The sequence below is a fragment of the Mesoplodon bidens genome, assembly GCF_964165515.1.
Source record: "Mesoplodon bidens genome assembly, chromosome: 2".
In the NCBI taxonomy this organism is placed as follows: Eukaryota; Metazoa; Chordata; class Mammalia; order Artiodactyla; family Ziphiidae; genus Mesoplodon; species Mesoplodon bidens.
In genome coordinates this window covers 67,300,067-67,327,532 of record NC_138177.1, presented here as the reverse complement: position 1 = coordinate 67,327,532, position 27,466 = coordinate 67,300,067, and the positions used below count along the sequence as shown (strand labels likewise).

The window sequence follows — 27,466 nt, the reverse complement described above, 5'->3', positions numbered from 1 at the left end:
ATTAATTAATCCAAAAGCCATATACTTCAAGTTAGAAAGACAGACATTGCTCAAATATAGTCTTATTCTTTGCAAAGTATTTTTAATGAAATAAGCCACATTGCAGTGATGCTTTACAAGAAATTGATTTACTGATCTTGTGATACCTATATGCATTTATTTTGGAATGTTTACCCCAAAAAATGCTGTAAGAGATTACAAAGCAGTGAGATTAGTATCTATACAACAGCAATATTATTGGGTCAACATAAAGACTTATTGTAATGCCTCCTATTCTAATTATTATTTTATAGATGCCACTTATAAAACTTTTAAAAGGTACATGATTTTTCAGTGTGCATTTACACTCAAGGCAGTTATAAAGACCATGTTTCCCCTGGGCCTTCTGCCCCTGTCACCACGGTGACGAGGGAGCCCCTCTTTATCCCCCAGCACTCGCAGTCTTGTCTCCACCCTCTGCCTGGCATCCACTGGGCTAATCTCATCATGCCCTTTATCCCTGTTTGTTAGTCATTGCAAGAACCCCAGTCTCTCAGGATATCTTTTCTCCTGTTTTCTAATCCTACAAGGCTCTGTACAGCCTGTATTGTGTCCTCTCCCCAGCTCCTGAAATCCTTCCATGTGTTCTCTAGCACACAATGTCTGCCATCATCAAAGTCTTCTATGTCTTCAACCTATTCTCTAATCATCCCTGTCACCTTCTCACTCTAAGGGAAACCTGGCTCTGTCCCACCGACACTGCTTCCCCGGGACCCCACTAAAAGGCTGCTGCTCTCTCCTAACTGCTGCTCTCTCCTCACTGCAGGCCTGGAGGGGAGGCCCGTGTTCTTGCTTTTGCAGCTCTTCAGTGTTGTTTCCTGTCTCCAAACCCTCAGCTTTGAGCTTCATGTAGATTATATCACCTCCTACCCAATCAAGATGTCACTATGCTGACAGCTCTTCAGCTCTGTGTTACTGCGACTGGTTTCTCCAGGATTTAGCTCCTAGCTCACTGTCACTGTCTTCAGTACTATTCCTGACTAAATTGTTGGCAATTTCAATTCACATGTAGATTATCTTTTAACATCCCAATTTCTCAGTTCCTCGAATTCCTCTCCTTCAATAATCTTGTCTTCCACCTACATCGCCTTCTCACTCCCATGTTCACAACCAGGACTGGCTACATAATTTGTGGGGCCTATAGAAAAAAATGAAAATTTAACACCCCTCTTAAAAAATTATTAGGAATTTTGAGATGGTGACAGCAGAACAGTAAACCAAGTGCAGGGCCCTCTGAGTGTATAAGGCCTTGGGTGGCTGCATAAGGTTGCACACCATGAAGCCAGCCCCACTCATAACTTTGACCTTGCAATTGCCACTATGGGCAACCCTCTCATAATGTGAATTTCATGCATCCCACTCTTTCTCCTGCTTCCCGCCTTTCCAGATCCCTTCCGCAACATTCCCTTGACCCCATAGACTTTCCAATCCATTGATCCTACCACTTTTCAGTGTTCTCACTCACATGTCTTCACTCCCTTCTTTACCCAGTTTAGATTGCTTGTCAACCATTACAATCACTCCCTTCAACTCCTTTATCATCTTTCACTTTATTTCCTTAATTAGCAGAATCCTGATTAAGCCCGAATCTCTACAGCTGTATGTGGTTGGGAGACACGGCCATGTTCACTGTTCTCTCTTTAAATGAATGACCACAAACCTCAAGTGGGCTCTTAATGCCTCCAGGTGATCAATTATTTTCCTATTCTCCTCAACAATGATTCTACACCATTTCCTTTCTTCTTAAAACTTCAATGTCTCATTCTTAACTGATGATTTCACCAAAAAGATTAAAACAATCAGAAGAGAATCTCCAGATTCCCATCACCATAATAGCATAATAGCATCTACACACATAGACTCTGCCTTTATTACCGTAGTTGAACTTTGCATGCTGCTCTGCAAAGCTAATCCCTCTTATTTCCACTGGTTGCCATCCGTTTTCATCTATTCAAGGACATAATTCTAGCAATTTTTCCTCTCTCTCTGATGTCATTATTATTCTTTACACAACAGCCAGGGTGCTCCTTTTAAAAACTGTGAGTCAGATCATGTCACTCCTCTGCATAAAAATCTGGTCTAGTCAATTTTGAAAAAGAAAAATAAAACTGGTGTGTGTGTGTCTGTGTGTGTGTCTGTGTGTGTATGTGTGTGTGTGTGCATGCAGTGGGGTGCTCAAGTCTTAAGTCTTCTTATAAAGCTATAATTAAGATAGTGAGAGTGAAATAAATCAGAAAGAGAAAAACAAGTACTGTATGCTAACACATGTATATGGAATCTAAAAAAAACAGTACTGATGAACCTAGTGGCAGGGCAGGAATAAAGATGCAGACATAGAGAATGGACTTGAGGATGCAGGGAGGGGGGAAGGGAAGTTGGGGTGAAGTGAGAATAGCATTGACATATATACACTACCAAACGTAAAATAGATAGCCAGGGGACCTTCAAGATGGCGGAGTAAGATGTGGATATCACCTTCCTCCCCACAAATATAACAAAAATACATCTACATGTGGAACAGCTCCTACAGAACATCTACTGAACGCTGGCAGAAGACCTCCGACTTCCCAAAAGGCAAGAAAATCCCCACATACCTGGGTAGGGCAAAAGAAAAAAAAGAAAAAAACAGAGATAAAAGAATAAGGATGGGAGGGAGCTGTGAAGTAGGAAAAGTTTCCACATAATAGGAAGCCCCTTCACTGGTGGAGACAGGGGATGGGTGGCAGGGGGAAGCTTCAGAGCCATGGAGGAGAGCAAAGCAACAGGGGTGCAGAGGGCAAAGTGGAGAGCTTCCTGCACAGAGGATCAGAGCTGACCAGCACTCACCAGCCTGAGAGGCTTGTCTGCTCACCTGCTGGGGTGGGCAGGGGCTGAGAGCTGAGGCTCAGGCTTCAGAGGTGAGATCCCAGGGAGAGGACTGGGGTTGGCTGCATGAACACAGCCTGAAGGGAGCTAGTGCACCACAGCTAGCCAGGAGAGAGTCTGGGAAAAAGTCTGGACCTGCCTAAGAGGCAAGAGACCATTGTTTCGGGGTGCATGAGGAGAGGGGATTCCTTCACTGCCCACAGAAGTCAGAGCACCACCTAAATGAGCTCCAGAGATGGGTGTGAGCTGCAGCTATCAGCTCGGACCCCAGAGACAGGAATGAAATGCTAAGGCTGCTGCTGCAGCCACCAAGAAGCCTGTGTGCAAGCACAGGTCACTATCCACAACCTCCCCCCAGGAGCCTGTGCAACACACCACTGCCAGAGTTCTGTGATCCAGGGACTGGTTCCCCGGGAGAACACATGGTGTGCCTCAGGCTGTTGCAATGTCACACCAGCCTCTGCCACTGCAGGCTCACCCCACATTCCAATTATAACTACTGTACCATTCCCTCCCCCTGGCCTGAGTGAGCAAGAGCCCCCTAATCAGCCTCTGCTTTAACCCTGTACTCTCTGGGTGGGAACAGATGCCTGAGGGTGACCTGTGTGCAGAGGTGGGGCTAAAACCAAAGCTGAACACCAGGAGCTGTGTGAACAAAGAAGAGAAAGGGAAATTTTTCCATGCAGCCTCTGGAGCAGCGGATTAAATCCCCACAGTCAATTTGATATACCTTGCATCTGTGGAATACCTGAATAGACAACGAATTGTCCCAAAATTGAGGCGGTGGACTTTGGAGGAAACTGTGGGGTTTGGGGTTTGCTGTCTGCAACTGATTTGTTTCTGATTTTTATGTTTATCTTAGTATAGTTTTTAGCACTTGTTATCGTTGGTGGATTTGTTTATTGGTTTGGTTGCTCTTTTCTTTTTTAAAAATTATTATTTAAAACATTTTTTATATTAATAATTTATTTATTTATTATTATTTTTCCTTCTTTTTTTCTCCCTCTTCTTCTGAGCCATGTGGCTGACAGGGTCTTGGTGCTCCGGCTTGGTGTCAGGCCTGAGCCTCAGAGGTGGGAGAGCCAAGTTCAGGACATTGGGCTACCAGAGACCTCCTGCCCATCGGCGAGAGCTCTCCCAGAAATCTCTGTCTCAACATCAAGACCCAGCTCCACCTAATGGCCAACAAGCTCCAGTGCTGGACGTCCCATGCCAAACAACTAGCAGGACAGGAACACAACCCAACCCATTGGCAGAGAGGCTGCCTAAAATCATACTAACTTCACAGACAACCCAAAACACACCACTGGATGTGGCCCTGCCCACCAGAAAGACAAGATCCAGACCCACCCACCAGAACACAGGCACCAGTCCCCTCCATCAGGAAGTCTACACAACCCACTGAACCAACCTCACTCACTGGGGGCAGACACCAAAACAACAGGAATTACGAACATGCAGCCTAAGAAATGGAGACCCTAAACACAGTAAGTTAAACAAAATGAGAAGACAGAGAAATATGCAGCAGATGAAGGAGCAAGGTAAAAACCCACCAAACCAAACAAATGAAGAGGAAATAGGCAGTCTACCTGAAAAAAGGATTCAGAATAATGATAGTAAAGATGATCCAAAATCTTGGAAATAGAATGGAGAAAATACAAGAAACGTTTAACAAGGACCTGGAAGAACTAAAGAGCAAACAAACAGTGATGAACAACACAATAAATGAAATTAAAAATTCTCTAGGAGGAATGAATAACAGAATAACTGAAGAAGAACAGATAAGTGACCTGGAAGATAAAATACTGAAAATAACTACCACAAGGCAGAATAAAGAAAAAAAGAATAAAAAGAATTGAGGACAGTCTCAGAGACCTCTTGGACTGCATTAAATGTACAAACATTCAAATTACAGGGGTCCCAGAAGAAGAAGAGAGAAAGAAAGCATCTGAGAAAATATTTAAAGAGATAATAGTTGAAAACCTCCCTAACATGAGACAGGAAATAATCAATCAAGTACAGAAAATGCAGAGAGTCCCATACAGGATAAATCCAAGGAGAAAACCGCCAAGACACATATTAATCAAACTATCAAAAATTAAGTAAAAAGAAAAAATATTAAAAGCAACAAGGGAAAAGCAACAAATAACACACAGGGGAATCCCCATAAAGTTAACAGCTGATCTTTCAGCAGAAACTGCAAGGCAGGAGGGAGTGGCAGGACATATTTAAAGTGATGAAAGAGAAAAACCTACAACCAAGATTACTCTACCCATCAGGATCTCATTCAGATTCGACGGAGAAACTAAAACCTTTACAGACAAGCAAAAGTTAAGAGAATTCAGCATCACCAGACCAGCTTTGCATCAAATGTTAAATGAATTTCTCTAGGCAGGAAACACAAGAAAAGGAAAAGACCTACAAAAACAAACCCAAAACAATTACAAAAATGGTAATAAGAATGTACATATCGATAATTACCTTAAACGTAAATGGATTAAATGCTCCAACCAAAAGACATAGACTGGCTGAAAGGATACAAAAACAAGCCCCATATATATGCTGTCTACAAGAGACCCACTTCAGACTTAGGGACGCATACAGACTGAAAATGAGGGGATGAAAAAAGATATTCCATGCCATTGGAAATCAAAAGAAAGCTGGAGTAGCAATTCTCATATCAGACAAAATAGACTTTAAATAAAGACTATTACAAGAGACAAAGAAGGACACTACATAATGATCAAGGGATCAATTCAAGAAGAATATATAACAATTGTAAATATTTATGCACCCAACATAGGGGTGCCTCAGTACAAAAGGCAAATGCTAACAGCCAAAAAAAGGGGAAAATCAACAGTAATACAGTTAGTGGGGGACTTTAACACCCCACTTTCACCAATGGACAGATCATCCAAAATGAAAATAAATAAGGAAACACAAGCTTTAAATGACACATTGAAAAAGATATACTTAATTGATATTTATAGGACATTCCATCCAAAACAACAGAATACACTTTCTTCTCAAGTGCTCATGGAACATTCTCCAGGATAGATCATATCTTGGGTCACAAATCAAGCCTTGGTAAATTTAAGAAAATTGAAATCGTATCAAGTATCTTTTCCAACCACAATGCTATGAGACTAGATATCAATTACAGGAAAAAAACTGTAAAAAAATACAAACATATGGACGCTAAACAGTACACTACTAAATAAGAGCATATTTTTATCAAAAGATCACTGAAGAAATCAAAGAGAAAATAAAAAAACACCTGGAAACAAATGACAATGGAAACACGATGACCCAAAGCCTATGGGATGTAGTAAAAGCAGTTCTAAGAGGGAAGTTTATAGCAATACAATCCTACTTTAAGAAACAAGAAAAATCTCAAATAAACAACATAACCTTACACCTAAAGCAATTAGAGAAAGAAGAACAAAAAAAAAAAAAACCCAAAGTTAGCAGAAGGAAAGAAATCATAAAGATCAGATCAGAAATAAATGAAAAAGGAATGAAGGGCACAATAGCAAAGATCAATAAAACTAAAAGCTGGTTCTTTGAGAAGATAAACAAAATTGATAACCCATTAGTCAGACTCATCAAGAAAAAAAGGGAGAAGACTCATCAACAGAATTATAAATGAAAAAGAAGTAACAACTGACACTGCAGAAATACAAAGGATCATGAGAGATTACTACAAGCAACTATATGCCAATAAAATGGACAACCTGGAAGAAATGGACAAATTCTTAGAAAAGCACAATGTTCTGAGACTGAACATGGAAGAAATAGAAAATATAAACAGACCAATCACAAGCACTGAACTTGAAACTGTGATTAAAAATCTTCAAACAAACAAAAGCCCAGGACCAGATAACTTCAGAGGTAAATTCTTTCAAACATTTAGAGAAGAGCTAACACCTATCCTTCTCAAACTCTTCCAATTTGTAGCAGAGGGAGGAACACTCCCAAACTCATTCTATGAGGCCACCATCACCCTGATACCAAAACCAGACAAAGGTGTCACCAAAAAAAGAAAACTATCAACACTGATGAACATAGATGCAAAAATCCTCAACCAAATAATAGCAAACAGAAGCCAACAGCACATTAAAGGGATCATACACCATGATCAAGTGGGATTTATCCCAGGGATGCAAGGATTCTTCAATATATGCAAATCAATCAATATGATACACCATATAAACAAATTGAAGGATAAAAAGCATATGATCATCTCAATAGATGCAGAAAAAGCTCTTGACAAATTTCAACACCAATTTATAATAAACACTCTCCAGAAAATGGGCATAGAGGGAACCTACCTCAACATCATAAAGGCCATATATGACAAACTCACAGCCAACATTGTTCTCAATGGTGAAAAACTGAAACCATTTCCACTAAGATCAGGAACAAGACAAGGTTGCTCACTCTCACTGCTGTTATTCAACATAGTTTTGGAAGTTTTAGCTACAGCAATCAGAGAAGAAAAAGAAATAAAACGAATCCGAATTGGAAAAGAAGAAGTAAAACTGTCACTGTTTGCAGATGACATGATACTATACATAGAGAATCCTAAAGATGCTACCAGAAAACTACTAGAGTTAATCAATGAATTTGGTAAAGTAGCAGGATACAAAATTAATGCACAGAAATCACTTGCATTCCTATACATTAACAATGAAAAATCAGAAAGAGAAATTAAGGAAGCAATCCCATTTACTATTGCAACAAAAAAAATAAAATACCTAGGAATAAACCTACCTAAGGAGACAAAAGACCTGTATGCAGAAAACTATAAGACACTGATGAAAGAAATTAGAGATGATACAAATGGAGAGATATACCATGTTCTTGGATTGGAAGAATCAACATTGTGAAAATGATGATACTACCCAAAGCAATCTACAGATTCGATGCAATCCCTATCAAACTACCAATGACATTTTTCACAGAACTAGAACAAAAAATTTCACAAGTTGTATGGAAACACAAAAGACCCTGAATAGTGAAAGCAATCTTGAGAAAGACAAATGGAGCTGGAGGAATCAGACTCCCTGACTTCAGACTATACTACAAAGCCATAGTATTCAAGATAGTATGGTACTGGCACAAAAATAGAAATATAGATCAATGGAACAGGCTGGAAAGCCCAGAGATAAAACCACACATATATGGTCACTTTTTCTTTGATAAAGGAGGCAAGAATATACAGTGGAGAAAAGACAGCCTCTTCAATAATTTGTGCTGGGAAAACTGGGCAGCTACAGGTAAAAGAATGAAATTAGAACATTCCCTAACATCGTATACAAAAATAGACTCCAGGGCTTCCCTGGTGGCACAGTGGTTGAGAGTCTGCCTGCCGATGCAGGGGACACGGGTTCGTGCCCCAATCCAGGAGGATCCCCCATTCTGTGGAGTGGCTGAGCCCATGAGCCATGGCCGCTGAGCCTGCACGTCCGGAGCCTGTGCTCCACAATGGGAGAGGCCACAACAGTGAGAGGCCCGGGTACTGCAAAAAAAAAAAAAAAAAAAGAATAAAAAGAAAAAAAAAATAGACTCCAAATGGATTAAAGACCTAAATGTAAGGCCAGACACTATAAAACTCTTAGAGGAAAACATAGGCAGAACACTCTATGACATAAATCACAGCAAGATTCTTTTTGACCCACCTCCTAGAGAAATGGAAATAAAAACAGAAACTAACAAATGTGACCTAATGAAACTTAAAAGCTTTTGCACAGCAAAGGAAACCATTAACAAGATGAAAAGACATCCCTCAGAATGGGAGAAAATATTTTCAAATGAAGCAACTGACAAAGGATTAATCTCCAAAATATACAAGCAGCTCATGCAGCTCAATATCAAAAAAACAAACAACCCAATCCAAAAATGGGCAGAAGACCTAAATAGACATTTCTCCAAAGAAGATATACAGATTGCCAACAAACACATGAAAGGATGCTCAACATCACTAATCTTTAGAGAAATGCAAATCAAAACTAATGAGGTATCACCTCACACAGGTCAGAATGGCCATCATCAAAAAATCTAGAAACAATAAATGCTGGAGAGGGTGTGGAGAAAAGGGAAACTTCTTACACTATTGATGGGAATGTAAATTGATATAGCCACTCTGGAGAACAGTATGGAGATTCCTTAAAAAGCTAAAAATAGAACTACCATATGACCCAGCAATCCCACTACTGGGCATATACCCTGAGAAAACCATAATTCAAAAAGAGTCATGTACCAAAATGTTCACTGCAGCACTATCTACAATAGCCAGGACATAGAAGCAACCTAAGGGTCCATCAACAGATGAATGGATAAAGAAGTTGTGGCACATATATACAATGGAATATTACTCCACAATAAAAAGAAACGAAATTGAGTTTTTTGTAGTGAAGTGGATGGACCTAGATTCTGTCATACAGAGTGAAGTAAGTCAGAAAGAGAAAAACAAATACCGTATGCTAATACATATATATGGAATCTAAAAAAAAAAAAAAGATGGTTCTGACAAACATAGGGGCAGGACAGGAATAAAGACACTTACGTAGAGAATGGACTTGAGGACATGGAGAAGGGGAAAGGTAAGCTGGAACGAAGTGAGAGAGTAGCATTTACATATATATATTACCAAATGTAAAATAGATAGCTAGTGGGACGCAGATGTATCCCACAGGGAGATCAGTTCAGTGCTTTGCGACCACCTAGAGGGGTGGGATAGGGAGGGTGGGAGGGATGCTCAAGAGGGAGGGGTATGGGGATATATGTATGCATATGACTGATTCACTTTGTTGTACAACAGAAACTAACACAGCATTGTGAAGCAATTATACTCCAATGAATATGTATTAAAAAAAAAGATAGTGAGGAACTGGCTCTGGAGTCAAGAAGACATTAATGGACTAAAATAGCCCAGAAACAGACCTATATATGTATAAAAACTTGATATAGGACAGAGCTGGCATAGCAGATGAATGAGAAAGGGATAGGCTGTTTTTTAAATGCTAATGGTAATGTTTTCATGTGTAAACAAATAAAATTGGATTCCTGCTTCACACTCTAATTGAAGATCCAATTATGAAAAAATAAAACACTAAGCTTGGGAGATATGTAAGTGACTGACTTAATGACCTTGAGTTAAGGAAGGAGTTCTTAAATCACAAAAAGTACAAGCTAAAAGATAAGATTAATAAACTCACTATATTAAAATTAAAACTTCTATTTATCAAAATATACTATTAACAAAGTGAAGAAGTCCGCAAATTGGGAGAAGATAATTGCAACCCTAATATATTGATAAAATGGGAACATTAATGTACAATAAGAAAAAGACAAGTACAATGGCCAGTAAACATAGGAAAAGGTGCTTCACTTCACTAACAATCAGGGAAATAGAAATGAAACCACATTAGATATAATTTCATACCAGATTGACAATGATGTAAGAGTTAACTAATTCAAAATACTGGCTGTGATTTGGAGCTATACAAAGTTTTATATACTACTAATTGGGGTGTAATTAGATACGAATATCTTGGAGAACAATTTGGCAAAATTTAGTAAAGTTGAAATGTGTATAATCCATGAGCCCAAGTGTCTACTCTTTCGGATTGGCACTATTGAAACAAAACTGACAATGCCAATATTTTATTACTTATTACAAAACAAAGATCAGTGAAACTATGTATTTATTACATTTAAATATACTTTTAAAATAAGCATATTATAAAGTACAAATAAAAGTGTAAATTAATGGAAAATACGTATTTTCTAATATGAACTATTATTAGATTAACTTAAAATACAATATTCAAAAATAACACATACTCTATAAAACTTACTAAATTATAATTAATAAAGAAAGTTTAAAGTAAAATAGCTTTTTTAGTGCAATTTTGAGATTAAAGATAAAAGAACAAGGGAGGGAGGGAGAGGGAGGAAGGCAGGGAGGGAGGGGTATCAGTGGTGTCATCATTGAGTTCTGAGGGGTTTTGGTGCAAATTTTTCCATCTGTTGGAAAAGTTCTATCTGTTTACACTAGTTGGGAAATGCTAAAGATGTTAGAATAGGCTAAGTAAATCTTTTCCTATGATTTGTTGATCTTCAACAAACATCTCTTGTTCTGCAACTTTGAAAAAAATCTATTATGAACATTTTGGCTCTTTGTGGGAGCTGATATCTCTTTACTGAAAACAAGCTACAGAGTTTGTTATTTAAGCCTTTAGTAGTCACAGTGGTTAACTTTCTAGATTCCAGATGCTTACTGACTGCTCTGAAACAGCCTTTATCCAAACACAAAAGCAAAACAATTAAACAGATAAAAAGTGCCCACCACTAAGTATTTATTATTTTTGCCAACAACCTCACTTCTTTTGAAGTACACTATTTTGTGGTAAAGGTTATGTTTTAATTCTCTAATAATTCTCTTTTAGAGTGGTTTTACTTTTTTCAATATTCAAGAAAAATTTTAGATTTTTCAAAAAACAGACCTAAAATGAATATAGTCTTAAAATTTGTATACCTGATTTTCTCCCTGTGCTTTTAAGAGTATGGAATGGGGGATGGGGTGACTTCAGGCTGATTCTCATGGGGAGAGAAGAGGAATGATGGGTAGATGGGGTTTAGTCGGTGTATGTATTCCTGTCTTAACAGGTCTCAAGTGATAATATCACAAGAACCTCACTATCTACATACTACATACCACGATAACCAGCCACATGCCACCTCTGCCACCCAAGCTTTGCTCGAAGACTTGGCAGAGAAAGACAGCTGAATTGATTCAAGGCACCTAGTGCTTCAGGTAAGGCACCCTGGGGTGAGGCATTCCATCGGGGGAAAGGAGGGAAACCTTTGGAAAAAGTAGTCCATTACTATCAAAACATATTTATCGGGCTTCCCTGGTGGCGCAGTGGTTGAGAGTCCGCCTGCCGATGCAGGGGACACGGGTTCGTGCCCCGGTCCGGGAGGATCCCACATGCCGCGGAGCAGCTAGGCCCGTGAGCCATGGCCGCTAAGCCTGCACGTCCGGAGCCTGTGCTCCGCAATGGGAGAGGCCACAACAGCGAAAGGCCCGCGTACCGCAAAAATAAATAAATAAATAAATAATACTTATAATACCGAATTTTAATTATCCATTTCCTCATCTGTATTTCATACTCGGGCCAGAATCATGTCTGCTTTGTTCACTCTAGCACCATTGCCAATCTTATAATACATTCTCAATAACTGCTGAGTTGCATTGAATTATCTTAATAAGAAATGTGCCAAGTGTGTATGAAAAATCTTACCAAGAGACATAAATGAACAAAATAAAAGGAGGTGGAATGTTTTTGAATGGAAAGACTGACTACTGTGAAAATATGAACACTTATCAAATTATATTTTAATTTGTATTTCTACCTCCAACCTGCCGCTGAACTCCAGACTCATTTTTTTCTACCTAACATTAACTACTTAACATCTCCTCTTGGATGTTAGATATTTCAAATCTAACGTGTCCAGAACAGTGTCTCCTACATACGAACAAGTTCTGTACTGAGAGCACGTTCATAAGTCCAATTTGTTTGTAAGTCCGATTTGTTCGTAAGTCCAACAAAGTTAGCCTAGGTACCCAACTAACACAATCGGCTATACAGTACCGTACTGTAATACGTTTATAATACTTTTCACACAAATAATACATAACAAGCAAACAAACAAAACTTTTTAATCTTACAGTACAGTACCTTGAAAAGTATAGTAGTACAGTACAATTGCTGGCTTCCAGGGGCTGGCATCGAGGGAATAGGCAAGAAGAGTTACTGACTGGAGGAGGGAGAGGGGGTGGGAGATGGTAGAGCTGAAGGATCGTCAGCAATAGGAGACGGAAGGCAAGCTGCAGTTTCACTCATGCCTGACGTTGATGGCACAGGTTCTGGTTCCTTGCTGGATTCAATTCTATCTACCCTCTTGAAAAAAACGATCCAGTGATGTCTGGGTAGCTCCTTTTTTCTCACCATAGACGACACGGTGGCACTGGATTGCACTCTGAATGGCTGCTGCAACCTTCGTGTACCATTCTACATTCAGGTCCTATGCCTCAAAAACTAACAGTGCCTCCTCAAATAAAGAAAATCCCCTTGCCATTTTCTGTGTCGTGAATCTCTTCTTAGCAGTACCACCTACATCACTGCTGCTTTTACGCTTGCTACCAGACATCCTGGGCTTGAAATAAAGATATTGTACTACTGTACTCTATACAGTACTGTACAGTAAAGTACACAAAAGCACAACCACTTGTAGAGGATGCACGCACATGGCAAGGTACGCCAGACATGTGAACTAACTTACATGATTGGACATGCCAACGCACGTTTGCATCTTTGAAAGTTCACAACTTGAAGGTTCTTATGTAGGGGAATTACTGTACCAGTATATACATGTGCCAGATATTTTCTGTATCTCCAGATCCTCTTTCTAACTTTCCCCACTCTGCTCTGTGCTCTGACCTCTATGGGCTCCCTTGCTCTCAGGCCTCTGATTGAGTTCAGTCAGTGGGAGACACATATATAAAGAGTATACACAGAAATGGATATTAGGATGTTAAACCAAGAAGGATAAAATAGAAGATTTGTTGGCTGAATTCATAAATAAAGGCACACTCACCCAGGATTTGGAATTAATGTGCTAGCTCATGCACTGGGGAGTGACATAAACATTCTGCTTGACTGGTTAATTGAAGCATGGATTTAATGATGGCTCACATTCAATAGAGATCAAAATGCCAAAACTTCCCTGGAATTCTATAGAGAAAGGAATCTGAAGACTCAGGAAGATGGGAATATTATAATAAATCTATTAATGCAAACTGTCTAGTTATTCCTCACCCCTCTTCAGGTGTCTGAAGGTCAGCACCTTCATGATGAACTAAAAAATAAATTGTGAGGAGAGAACCAGCATCTTTGAAAACTGTATCTCTGTGCTGTAAGCTGGAGTTGACAGTGGGAAATCCTGAAATTGTTGGGTGCCCTGATTTTAGTGGAAATAATGGGATCGAGGAATAGTAGAGGTTAGGTGTTAGCACTCAATGAGAGACAAAGACGGCACAATTATCATAAGCCAGAGGGATGTAACAGTGTAAGAGAAATTTGCTGTACAGGGATCTGTGGTGATGTTTAATTGATTCACTGGATTCCAAAACATAGAATGATGGGCAGCCTAAAGTTCTGTTGGATATAAAGTAAGCAGAGAACTTCTAGGTCTTGTGTCACAACACTGACTTGAGTCACAGAGTAGGGATTCTTGGATGTCTTACCCAATTTACAGATTTAATCTAGTTGACAGACTCAGATCCCTTTTACTGAGAGGGGTGTTGGGTTTCTGGATTCCTTTAAGGAAGGAATGTGACCACACTTCCCCAAGCCTTTTCCAGAAGAATGTACAACATTTACTAGGGACACTGTGTACTGGGAAAAGGAAAAATACCCAATAATTTTTAGGGTTATTTGATACTGGCTCTGAACTGACACTAATTTTTGGAGACTCAAATGTTCCCATGATCCAGTAGTCAGAAGTAGAACTCATGGGAGTCAGGTGATAGAAGAAATCTTGGCCCGAGTCTACTTCAAGTGGATCCAATGGGACCGTGGGACCATCCTATGGTTATTTCCCCAGTTTCAGAATGCACTTACACGCTTAGGAATTGTCAAAATCTTTTCATTGGTTCTTTGAATCATAGAATGAAGACTATTGTAGTGGAAAGGACAAAGCAGAAGTTCCTATAACTGGTTTCATCTGCCAAGACAGTAAACTAAAGCAATATCACATCCCTGGAAGAGATTTCTATACTAAGGGCACCATCAAGTCATGAAATGTGCGGTGTGTTGATTCCTACCACATTCTCATTTAACTGACCTACTGGCCAGTGAAAACACCAGATATATCTTGAAGAATGACTCTGGATTATTACAACCTTAATCAAAGTTTATTGTATTTTCAACTGCAGTTCCAGATGTGCATATTTTTGTGGATAAAATAATCACAGATCTGGCATCTAGATCTAGGAAAATGTTTGCTGTAGATCAAACAAAAGCAATTTATCTAGCTAGCTAGCTAAAATTCCTAATAGCAAGATAGTCAGAACCATTTGCCTTCATTTGATAAGAATAAGAGTACACAGCCATGGCCTTATCACACAGATGTGTCAGTTCTCTTTCTGTGGCATAATATAACACAGAAGGACATTGATTATATTAATATCCTATAAAATTTAATGTTGGTTCATTTCTGGGTCTGTTTCTATTGATTAACGTTTCTCTTCATTATGGATTGTATTTCCTGCCTCTATTCATACTTGGTAAATTTTGGTTTTGTTTGTTTTTGTTGTTTTTAGGCCGCACCATGCAACATGTGGGATCTTAGTTCCCCAACCAGGGATCTAACCCTTGCCCCCTGCATTTGGAGCATGGAGTCTTAACCACTGGACCATGAGGAAAGTCCTCATACCTGGTAAATTTTGATTCAATGCCAGAAGTAGCAAATTTTATCTTTATGGTGCTGGATATTCTCATTTTCCTATAAAGATTCTTGAACTTTTTTCTAGGGTACAGTTAAGCTACTTGGAAATAGTTCAATCTTTTGGAGACTTGTTTTAAATCTTTTTTAGGTGAGACAAGAGCAGCCTTTATTACAGAGCTAATTCTATCCCACTACTGAGTCAATATGCTTCTGATTATTCTAACTGAGGTCCATGAATTATAAAATTTTCTACTCTGGTGAGAATACAAACTATTTCCAGACCAGCGTGAGCTCCAGAGATTGTTCCCTTGGCTTTTAGGGTGATTTTTTTTTTACCCAGCCTGGTTATTTACCTCACGCACATGAGCCATTCAACACTAAGCTGAAGATTCAAGGAACCCCTCTGCAGATCCCAGGAGCTCTTTCTTAGTGTATCTTTTCTTCTGTGTTCTCACCCCCATAAACTCTAGGCACCTTGGCCTTCCTGGACTCCTAGCTCTATTTCATCAGCTTAGGGAGACATAAGGCTCTACCTTGGTAGACAAGGCCATTAATACAGTTGTTGTTATTATCTCAGATGTTCAAGAATCTAGAGGAAAGAGAGCTTGCTAAGTAGAAATATGGATGATATTAAAGAAACACCCAAATTAAACTTCTAGAGATAAAAACTACATTGTATAAAATGAAGAATTCACTGGATGGGAGTAGCAGCAAATTTCACATTGCAGAAGACAGAAATTAGTGAACTTGAAGACAAAGCAATAGAAACTATCCAAAATGAAAATCAGAGAGAAAAAAAAGACTGAAAAAAATAAACAGAGAAGCTGTGAAATGTGGAACAACTTTGGGTAACCTAATATACCTGTAATTAAATTCCCTGAGTGGGAACAAAACTATTTAAAGAAACAACAGACAAAAATTTTCTAAGTTTGATGAAAATTATAAACCCACATGTACAAAAAATTAAATGCACCCCAAACTCAAGAAACACAAAGAAAATTACACAAAGGTACATCACAATCAAATTGCCTAAAACCAATGATAAAGAGAAAATCTCAAAAGCAACTGAAGAAAAAAAATACATACCTACAGAAGAACAAATATAAGGACAGCAAACTTCTTATCAGAAATGCTGCAAGTCAGGAGACAGTGGAACAAAATCTTAAGCATATTGAAAGAAAAAATTAGCCTAGAAATCTATATCTAGGGAAAATCAAAAACTGCAGGTGAAAAGAAGACATTTTCAAATACACAAAAGCTGAAATAATTTACACCAGTATATATACACTACAGGAAATGTTATAGGAAGCCCTTTAGACAGACAGAAAATGGTACCAGGTGAAAATCTGAAACAATACTAATATTTCTCAACTAGGAGTGACTTTTGGCAATGTCTTGAGATATTTTTAGTCATCACAAATTTCACAGGGCATTCCCCTCAACAAAGAATTAGCTGGCCCCAAATTTCAATAACGCCAAGGTTGAGAAACCCTGGTACATACAAAGGAAAGAAGAGTACCAGAAATAGTAATTATGTGGGTAAAGAAAAAATTATTTTTCTTATATTTAAAATCACTTTAAAAGATAATTGATTGCTAAAAGTAAAAGTAATAACAATCTACTCTAGGGGTAATAAAATATATAGAAATAAAATGGATGACAATAAGAGCACAAAAGCTTAATTAGAGTGTGGGAGAAATGAAAGGATATTATTGTAAGGTTCTTGTATTATAAGTGAAGTGGTATAATATTACTCAAATATAGGTTGTAATAAGTTAAACATGAATACTATAAATACCTAATAAACTACCAAAAAGCAAAGAATTATAGGTAGCAAGCCTGCAAAAGAGATAATTTGGAAATAATTTAAATATTCAATCAATTCCAAAGTAGGCAGAAAGGGGAAAAGAAGAACAGATGGGACAAATAGAAAATAAATACCAAGATAGTAGATTTAAACACAGTCATATTAATGATCACATTAAATACAAATGGCCTAATCATCCCTATTAAAGGGAAGTTATTGTCAGATTGGATAAAAAAGCAAGACTCAGCGGTATGATTCTTACAAGAGATCTGATATAAAAATGAAAACACAACTAGATTAAAAGTCAATTGATGGGGAAAGTATATACTATTAACACTAATAGAAAGAAAGCTAGCAATGTCAGCTCAGAGCAATGACTATAACCAGGAATAAAGAAGTGGGGTTTTCAAAAAGATAAAGGGGTCAATTAATCGAGAGGATATAACAATTCTAAATGTTTATGCACCTAAATGTTTGTTTCAAAATACATAAAGCATACATGTTTTTCCCAAAAAGATATACAAATGGCCAACAGGTACTTTAAAAGGAACTCAATATCTCTAATCATCAGGGAAATTGAAATCAGAATCACAATGAGATGTCACCTCACATGTGTTAGAATGGCTATCATCAAAAAGACAAGAGATATCAAGTATAGGTGAGGATGTGGAGAGAAGGGAACACTTGTGCACTGTTCATGGGAATGTAAATTGGTGCAACCACTATGGAAAACAGTATGGAGGTTCCTCAAAAAAGTAAAAATTATGATCCAGTAGTCCCACTTCTGAGTATACAGTCAAAGGGAATGAAAACAAGATATCAAAGAGATATCTGTACTCCATGTTCATTGCAACATTATTCACAAAAGCCAAGATAAGGAAACAACCCAAGTGTCCATCAACTGAGGAATGGATAAAGAAGATGCGGTATATATAAACAATAGAATATTATTCAACCATGCTAGACAGAGAAAGATAAATGCTGCATGGTATCACTTACATGTGGAATCTAGAAAATTTAATCTGTTGATTAACAGACAAGAAACAAAAATTCATACTACCATTTCAGTTGATGCAGAAAAAAACTCTCAGCCCTACTAGGAACAGGAGGGCTAAAGATGTAGTTAGTGGGAAAAGAGTGAATACTTTTACCCCAAGATCAGAAAATGACAAGGATTTTTGCACTCATCACTTCTATTCTACATTGTTTTGGAAGTCTTAGCTAGTGCAATAAGGCAAGAAAAAAATGGAACAGAAAAATTGGCATGGAAGAAATAAAATCACCTTTAATTGCAGATGGCATGTAGAAAATCATACAGAGATTCTACAAAAAAGCCAATGGGCCAATAAGTGAGTTTAGCAAGGTTGCAGGATACAAGTTCAGTATATGAAAATCAACTGTGTTTCCATTCACTTGCATTGAACAAGTGGAAAGTGAAAATAAAATAATTTAAAATTTTAAATCACTAAAATCTGATATCATTTAAAATAGCATCAAGTGTATGAAATCTTCGGGATAAATTTGACAAAAGATGTACAAGACCTGTTACAAAACATTTCTGAGAGAAATTTTAAAAGATATGAATGAATAAAGAGATTAAACTATGTTCATGGATCAGAAGAATTAATATTACCATGTTAGTTCTCCCCAAATTGATCTCTAGATTCATGCAATCTCAATCTAAATGTCATCAGTCTGTGTGTGTGTTGGTGGGGGCGGCAGGTAGTTGAAAAGCTGAATCTAAAATATGTATGGAAATGCAAAGGGCCTATCATAGCCAAAATAACCCTGAAAAAGTTGGGTGATTTAAACCATCTTATTTCAAGATTTATTATAAAGTGATAGTAATCAACACAATACAGAATTTGCATAAAGACAAAAAAAAAAGATCCATGGTGAGAGCTTAGAAATAGATCCAAACTTATATAGTCAATAGTTTTTGTTTTTGTTTTTTACAAAGGCACCAAAACAATTTATTGGGATAAAGGATAGTCTGTTCCACAATGAGCTGGAACAAATAGGTGACGATATTTAATAAAACACCAACCCCAACCTTACCCCAGAGTGCAAAAATTAAATCAGAATAGGCTACACTAAATGTGAAAGTTAAAAGTATACCACTCTAGAAGAAAACAAGGAGAAAACCTTTGTGAATTGCATTAAGCAAGGGTTTATTATATACAATGCTGAAATCACAATTCATGAAAGAAAAACATGATAAATTTGACTTCATCAAAATCAAGAACTTCTGTTCTTTGAAATATACTGCTAAGATGATGAAAAAAACAGTTACAAGTCAATACAGAATATTTTAAGACTTTTAACTTCTGGCTTTCTCACTGGTCTTGATTGGAGTGTGCATCCATATAATCTTTTGTTGTACTAATTTGTCAATGTGTGTAAAAATGTTAAAATGTTTAGGATATTATCCTGAGGAGAGAGTTGGGCAAACTCTCAAAGATGTAAACACAAAAATGTTAATCTTCTCAAATTACATTGGGTCCATTGGACCAAATTGGAAATAACTTAAATGTATCATTATGTATAAATTATGATATATGCAATCAATAAAATAGTAAACAACCATGAAAGGATGATGTGTATTGGCTTTCTTTGAAGTAGAAAGATACCCATTATACACTGAAAGAAAGGGTTGCAGATGATCATATATAAAATGAACCATTTATGTACATATATAATATTTGCTTATATATGCATACGAATAGAGAACAGTCTGGAGAGATTAGAAAAGGCGATTTCTGAGTGGTGAGACTGAGATAATTTCTGCTCTCTGTTTTATACCTTTCTCAACATTTGATTTTTCTAAAAATACAAAAAAGTTTGAATTTTTTTTTTTCTTTCTGAACTCAAGTCTTTCCAAAGATCTCAGAATCTGAGAGCTGGAAATGACTCTTTGGTTCTCTCTCATTCACTCTTTCTGTTGTTTCCTCCTCAGTGAGGACCTGCCCTAAGTCAGGGCTTGGGTTCTTCTCATCTGCAGCCTTCCTATATATGACTACAGAAAGTCCCTCCTTTGCCTTCATAACTGCAGGTGAACTCGTTGCATCTCCGAATATCTATTCTATTTTGACTCTGCTGATTATAAAGCCAGACCCAGTTCCAACTTCTAACACTCACAATGTCACCTACACAGACAGTGTTTTGCACATTGGTGTTTTCACGCTCTATCAGGCTGTGAGATCAAGTAACATTTCCTGTCCATGGTTACCACATACATAGCTTTCTGGTCAGTGGTATATGCTGCTAGGCCAACTCTCCTCTGTGACTTCCTTCCCTTATTTCTAACCTTCTCCATAATATCTTCATTTAGATCTGTGAAAGCATGAAAGTTGGCATATTGCCATTCTAACACAGCAAAGAAGAGAGGGTAGCTCATTTCTAGGAAGCAGGATGCAAATTCTACATATTAGGATCTATTGCCAAGCCCTCAAGTCCCCTGCTTGGGCACGTTATAACACAGTTCCAAGGGGACCACCTTGAGCACATTTCAGTGGAACTGGGGACATTGATAAGAGAGGGAACATAACAACATATTAACAGTTGGACCTTGGACACTTTAGTTAATAAGAAGCTCCATTTCTTTTCCCACAAAATAGGGATATATCACCTATGGAAGATGGCTTTGCAAAAGATAAATGAGATAATTGATGTAACATTCTTAGCACAATTTTTGACTCATAAAAAGCACCTTCATAATGGCTCTTGCTGCACAGATGTAGAAAAACAGTCTAACGCTTGTGTTGTAGATAATTTTGGCTTTGTTTACTTAGGGTTGTATACTGGAATATGAATTGCTTTATGTGACCTTCTCAGAGGAATCTTTCCTGTACCCAACCTAAAGAAGACTCTTTGTCCCTCCCTGTAATACCCCTCTGTTTTGTTTTCACTGTATTGTCTCCTCTCACTGGAATGTCATTTCATGGAGGCAGGACTAGTATCTGTACTGTTTATCACTGTTTCACCAGTGCATAGGAACATGCCTGGAACATAATAGGTGCTAGTGTGTGCTTGTTGAATGAACGAATGAAGGTTCTAGTCATCCTCCAAGTCCCAGCTCCCATGTAGGCTCTCTACTCCTTGATGAATGAATCACTCCTTGCTCTCAGTCATCAGTTATCACACATGTCACAGTGTCCTTTTACTTCTTTATTTTCCCCACTAGACTGTGAGCTGTGTTGAAGGCATCAGCTGAGTGTCTACCATAGTGCTTGACATGGGAAACTTTAAATAACTGTTGAACAATAACAACTGAATGGTCTGTCTGATTTTTGTGATAACAAAATTTCACAAGAATTATGAAAAAGACCGTTTTGATGGGGACCATTTGATCTGAGCCTTAAGCCTGAGGGTGCCTGAAATTTTGTTTGCTTTTTAGTGACGTGGGCAGGGAAGAGGGTGAGCCCTGAGCAAGTGCAGGTGTTTAACAAATATTTATTTCTGCCTCTCCATTTGATTAGTTATTATTATTTGTATTACATTTCTCAATGAATTTTGCTTTGAATGAATATATAAGCTAGCATGATGTATCACAGAGCAGTTGAGCATAAATGTCAATTTTTAAAGAGAATCCCAGTGTTGACTACCTACCCTGAAATCTTGACCAAGGTCTCTCCTGTCTCTATCACATCTCTTGCAACTTCTTCTAATCTCCATTCCCACTGCTTGCCCCACCGTAGCTAGTTCCTCACCATCTCCCATCTGTATTGCCATCATCATCTGCCAGTTTCAGTACACTCTCCTTATTAGACTGGAGTTCCTAAAACTCAGCAGTAGTCTTGTCATTTCCCTGCTTAGAAACCATCCATGTTTCCCCATTAGCTACAGAATCATTCTTTTAAGACCCCATAATATTACCCCAAACTGACTTTTCCAAAAGTTGGTTTCCAAACTACCTTTCCAGAACCCTGTATGATTGTTATGTGTTTTAAAATATGCTATTTCTAGACCTAAGTTCCTTCCTTTTCCCCAACCTACAATGCCTTCCATCCCATTTCTGTGAAACCAAATCTTATCAACTCTTTTAAATCCCAGCTCAAATACCGCCTCCTCTAAGAAGACTTTCCTTCTCATCTCCTCTGTCCTTGAATTTGTATAATATTGTCTTACCCTTATTTTATTTATTTACATGTTGAAAAAAATTGCAAGTCCCCTATTGGAATCTCCTTAGAATCTCCCCAGGCCTTAGCACAGTGTTTGAATAGATAGTAGGGATTCACTACATTTTTATAAACATTTTTTTAAATTACCAAACTAATACATGCACGTAAGCATTTAAAGTGTGAAAAAGTTATCAAATAAAAAGAGTGAATCCACAACCTTTTTTTTCCTATTTATTCCTCCTAAATTCCCCAGCTGTAACCACTATTATAAGTTTCTTATATAACTTTCAAAAATTGTTTATGAATATACAAGGATATAGGCATACTTTTTTTTTTTTTTTTTTTTTACGCAGACGGGATCATACATTGCATCTTGCCTTTTTCACACAACAATAGATCTTGGAGTTCTTTTCATACCATATATGGATTTACTAAATCTTGTTAATGTCATTTTGCACATACTTATGCAGTAATAACTATAAGATACGTTTTTATTAATGAAATTTGGGGTCAAAGGTTATACCTGTGCATTTTATGTTTTGACCACATTTCTATCCAAAGAGGCTGTATTTAGCATGTGCAAGCACTTCTGCTTCTCAGCAGTTGAATTCCTCTGGGTAGTTTCATAGTTTTAATTCTAAACCCTTGAAGAGGTAAAAATGGTATCACATTATTCTTTTTATTTTTTTATAAATAAATGTATTTATTTATTTATGGCTCTGTTAGGTCTTCGTTGCTGTGTGCAGGCTTTCTCTAGTTGTGATGAGCGGGGTCTACTTTTCATCACTGTGCGCAGGCTTCTCATTGTCATGGCTTCTCTTGTTGCGGAGCACGGGCTCTAGGCGTGCAGGCTTCAATATTTGTGGCACTTGGGCTCCGTAGTTGTGGCTCGTGGGCTCTAGGAGCACAGGCTCAGTAGTTAAGGCGCATGGGCTTAGTTGCTCCGCAGCATGTGGGATCTTCCCAGACCAGGGCTCGAACCCCGGCCGTGGCAGGCGGATTCCTAACCACTGTGCCACCAGGGAAGCCCACGTTATTCTTTTAATTTGTGTTTTTTAAGTTATGAGTGAGATCTAGCATTTTTTTCTTATCCTTCTTTTTCACGTTCCATTTCAGAGAATCTCCTCCTCTTGCATTTTACCTAGTTTTCTATTGTTTTTTAAAAGCTTCATTATATGTTAATGAAGTTTTGATTTTTTCTGTTGGTTTGTCAATAAGTTTTTTTTAACAACAGTTTTTTGTTATAATGGTCATATTTAACAATCTTTTCTTGGTTTCTGTGTTTTATATCTTGTTAGGAAGTCTTTCTCAATTCCAGGAATATCTTTTAATAGTTCACATTTTCTTCTAGTACACACAGTTTCCTTTAGAAAAATAAGTTCTGTATTAGAACCAATTTGAATTAATTTTACTTCAAGAAGTAAGAAAGGGATTCAGGTTTATTTTTTTCTAAGTGAACAGCCAAGTGTCCCAACACAATTATCACTCATCTTTTCCTCATTGATTTGAAATGCTATTTTACACATATGCTAAATTCCATATGTATTTGGATTCATTTCTACCAGATTCTATATTCAATTCCATTGATTTCTCAGTACCAAACTCTTTTAGTTACTGTAGTAGTTACTGTAGTTTTATAATGTATTTTAATATTTGGTACTAGTCCCCCTTTTTTAATAAAAAATTTTCTGGCTCTCTGTCAGGTTCCTTGTGTTTCATTTCCCACCTGGATAAACTTTACTATCTTTGAAGAAAAAATTTTAAATTCTGTTGATTTTTCACTGGAAACATACTGAATTTATGATTAATTATGGTGAACTGATATGCTTTCAAACTGAATCCTTCCCTTCACTGAAGTCTTCTAGTAAACTCCCCAGTAGCTATTTAATTTTGTACATTCCATATTACATTTATTCCTGGGTATTATCAATTTTTTGCTGATGTAAATGAGATGTATTATTATATTTACTTACCGGTTATTGTTTCTGTATGAAAAAGCTATTGATTTTTTAGATTTCAATAATATAAGCAGATATCCTTATTGGATTTTCTTAGTTTTTAGTAGTTTTTCTTTTTAGTTAAATCTATATTTCACAGGTATAATGTCATGTCAACTGCAAATAATAATAATTTTGCATCTTCCTTTTCAATTTTTACATGTATTTCCTTTGACTAATTACACTTGCTAACATCTCCCAGAAAATGTTACATAGTAGTGCTTATAATGAACATCTTTGACTCATTCATGATTTGGTGGGTAATTCTTCCAGTGCTTCATCTGGCCTTTGTTTAAGGAAGCATCTCTCTAGCTCTACATGGTTAAGAGTATGTAAGTGTGTGCATGCATATGCACACATGAGTGTGTGTTTAATTGAGGGGTTGATGCTGAATTTTATCTAATACCTTTTAAGCAAATTTGAATCAGCTATGAAGTTTGTAACCTCTGACTTATTAATATGTAATTAAACTAATAATTTTCCTATCAGGGAACCATCCTTGATTTCTTGGATTGGACCATACTTGAGCATAGTGTATTTTCTCCATTAATATTTTACTGGCTTCCATTTTGTTAGTAGTTTATTGGAAATGGATAGTAAATGAAATTGAAATTGATCTGTAGTTTTCTTGTGTCTGTCTTTTTTTTTGAAAAAAAAAGTTTTACCTTCATACATAGAAATTGAAAAAAATCAGTAAGAAGACGAACAACTCAGGCTAAAACTGGGTAAAGGATATGATTATGCAATTCTCAAAAGAGGAATTAACAATGCCTAAAAATATATGAAAATACCCCCAACATCATCTGTGACTTGAAAATTCAAACTGCCAACACCTTAAGGCTGCCTTTCTTATATCTGTATTCCCGGTATCATATAGAGAAAGAAATATATCCCTGCCTATTCTGTTAGTAATGACAATCTCTTTTGTCCTTATAGCTCCCGAATTCTAAGAAGCCCTGAAGCGCATCCATGGAGATACTTGGGTTTTAATTTTTATAACAGGTAAAGAAAAATTTCAGTGGTATCCACAAAGACAAGAATCTTTAAAGACAGTAGATTTCCCCTGATATTTGTTCAGGATTGCTTTCTAAACTGGGCTAAACAAGTTCCTTCAGCAGTGTAGCTCTGATGCTCTGGCTTGGACCTGCATACTGAACTCAGCCTCTTTGGAACCACCAGATGAAGTGTAACACAACCAAGTTGTTTGAGAAATCCCAGGTCTCTGTTTCTTCATCTATAAAATGGTGGCTTTTCTTGATAGATTACAAGCAGGATGAAAGGAGATGATGTACGCTGAAGCCTTTTACAAATCCAACGAAATTCGAAATATTATTAGTATTTTAAGAATCACAAGTGGAGCCAGCAGAATCCATGTAAAAAGTTGGCCTCTCAGATAAAAATTTTATAAAGGGCACCTAGTCTTTTCCATACCAAATAAATCAACCTCTATAGGAGAGGCCGTTTCTCACATGGCTATCTTCTCTGGCTCCCCGCTCCGCTCCCATGCTGCCTGCACTCTTCTCCTCACCAGCCCCATTTCTGCTGCTACACAGAGTCTGCTCATTGCTTGTATGGCATTTGCACCAGGGAGAGAAGGGCAGGTGAAGGAGCTTGGACAGACACGTTCCTTCCATCCCCTCCTGGCAGTCTAACTATTTCTCATTCTGCTCATTTGGGCTGCGAAGTCAGTGAAGTAGAATTCCTTTTCTACTTGGTTATCAGTCCTACATTTAGCATAAGGTTCCAAATGTGTGGAAGATGAGGCTACTCACGAGACACAGAGGCACAGGACTCCGGGCATAGATTCACTGTCTCTTAACAGAAAGTTGCCGTCCACCCTTTCCTTGAGCAGCAAGGTCTCACAGTCTCGCTTGGACAGAGGGCCGTGGTAATAAGGCAGATCCATGGTGAGCCCTCTCATAGCCCAAGTTCAGGGACAACTCTGAGGAGAGAAGAGGAAGCAGTTGGCCTAATGGAGCCTGTGGAAATACCTCTTCCTTCTCTGGCTTGTGGGTTGACGTTACTTGTGGGATTGAGGTAGTGTCATGAGATTCAGGAAATGTGAGAGGTGGGGTAGTGAAGTGACCAAGACTTTTCAGCCTGTAAATAGACCAAGTATGACTCATAGAAGTGGGTTAAAATGCATTTGGGTACACACTGGAATCAACGATATTCTTGGCTCCAACTCAATGCCGAAGACAAGCTCCCCAGAACTGGGTTGCAGCCTTGTCTGTCACCCTAAATCACCAGTTTTTACCTTCTCTGGCTCATGGCATCCCTTCCCGAGATCACATCACTGCTTTTGGCTGAAATGAATGCCCATTTTCTGCTGAAGCTGCCTATGATTATGCTATGCTTAGCTCAGAACAGGTGCTCATAAACCGTTCAGATGCTGAATGAATTCAAATTTGTCCAGACGCAATGGAACAATTGAGAAGGTAGGATGCATCTATGGGTCAAATGACATGAGAAATGTAAGACAGCAATAGGAATAGAAAGCAACTGGATGCTGTCGGGGAGGATGGCTGGGGGGGAATATCCCCTGGCTAAGGCTCCTAGCCACTGGTGAACAAAGGCCATTTTTAACATCCTCAAGCATCGTGCCTTTTGGGGAAGGAGCTGGTCCATGTGGGAGGGATATCTGGATATGCAAAATTAGTGCAGGGATACTTCTCCAGGTGGAAGAAAAGAATATATTAGGCTTGGGTTTGAAGAGTCTTAGGTCCTTTGAAGTTTCCATCCTGCAGGACAGCAGTGATGACTGAGAAAAGTCTATCTAGCCAGGGACACTTAGCCCCCTTTAGACAACCTGGTATTATGAGAAAAATCTCTTTTTTTCTGCTGAGCCTTTTCTACCTTGGTCAACTGATATGCTTGGAAAAGATGGTTTCTGTTATCTGAGAATCAGAATTAGTCTTAAGAGTAATTTCTAAGGCCTTTTTTCCCCAGCTTTGTTGAGATACAATTGACATGTAATATTGTGTAAGTTTAAGGTGTGCAACGTGTTAATTTGGTACATTGCAAATGATAACTACCATAGCATTAGCTAATACTGCCATCTTGTCACATGCTTACCATTTCTTTACTGTTGTGAGGACATATAAGATCTACTCTTGTATCAA

The 27,466-nt window shown here is 37.9% G+C and overlaps 1 protein-coding gene across 2 annotated transcripts in view; it reads right to left on the bottom strand.

Annotated features, from left to right (window-relative positions):
* The window catches only part of SH2D1B (SH2 domain containing 1B), a gene marked incomplete at its 5' end in the record, with an annotated part of 32,821 nt that extends 6,556 nt beyond the window's left edge, over positions 1–26,265 (bottom strand). For both annotated transcript variants that reach the window (XM_081224209.1, XM_081224210.1), the window contains one exon: positions 26,117–26,265. In XM_081224209.1, the coding sequence (XP_081080335.1) occupies positions 26,117–26,265 (149 nt within the window). The remainder of the gene's footprint in view (positions 1–26,116) is intronic.
* Positions 26,266–27,466: the final 1,201 nt, after the last annotated feature.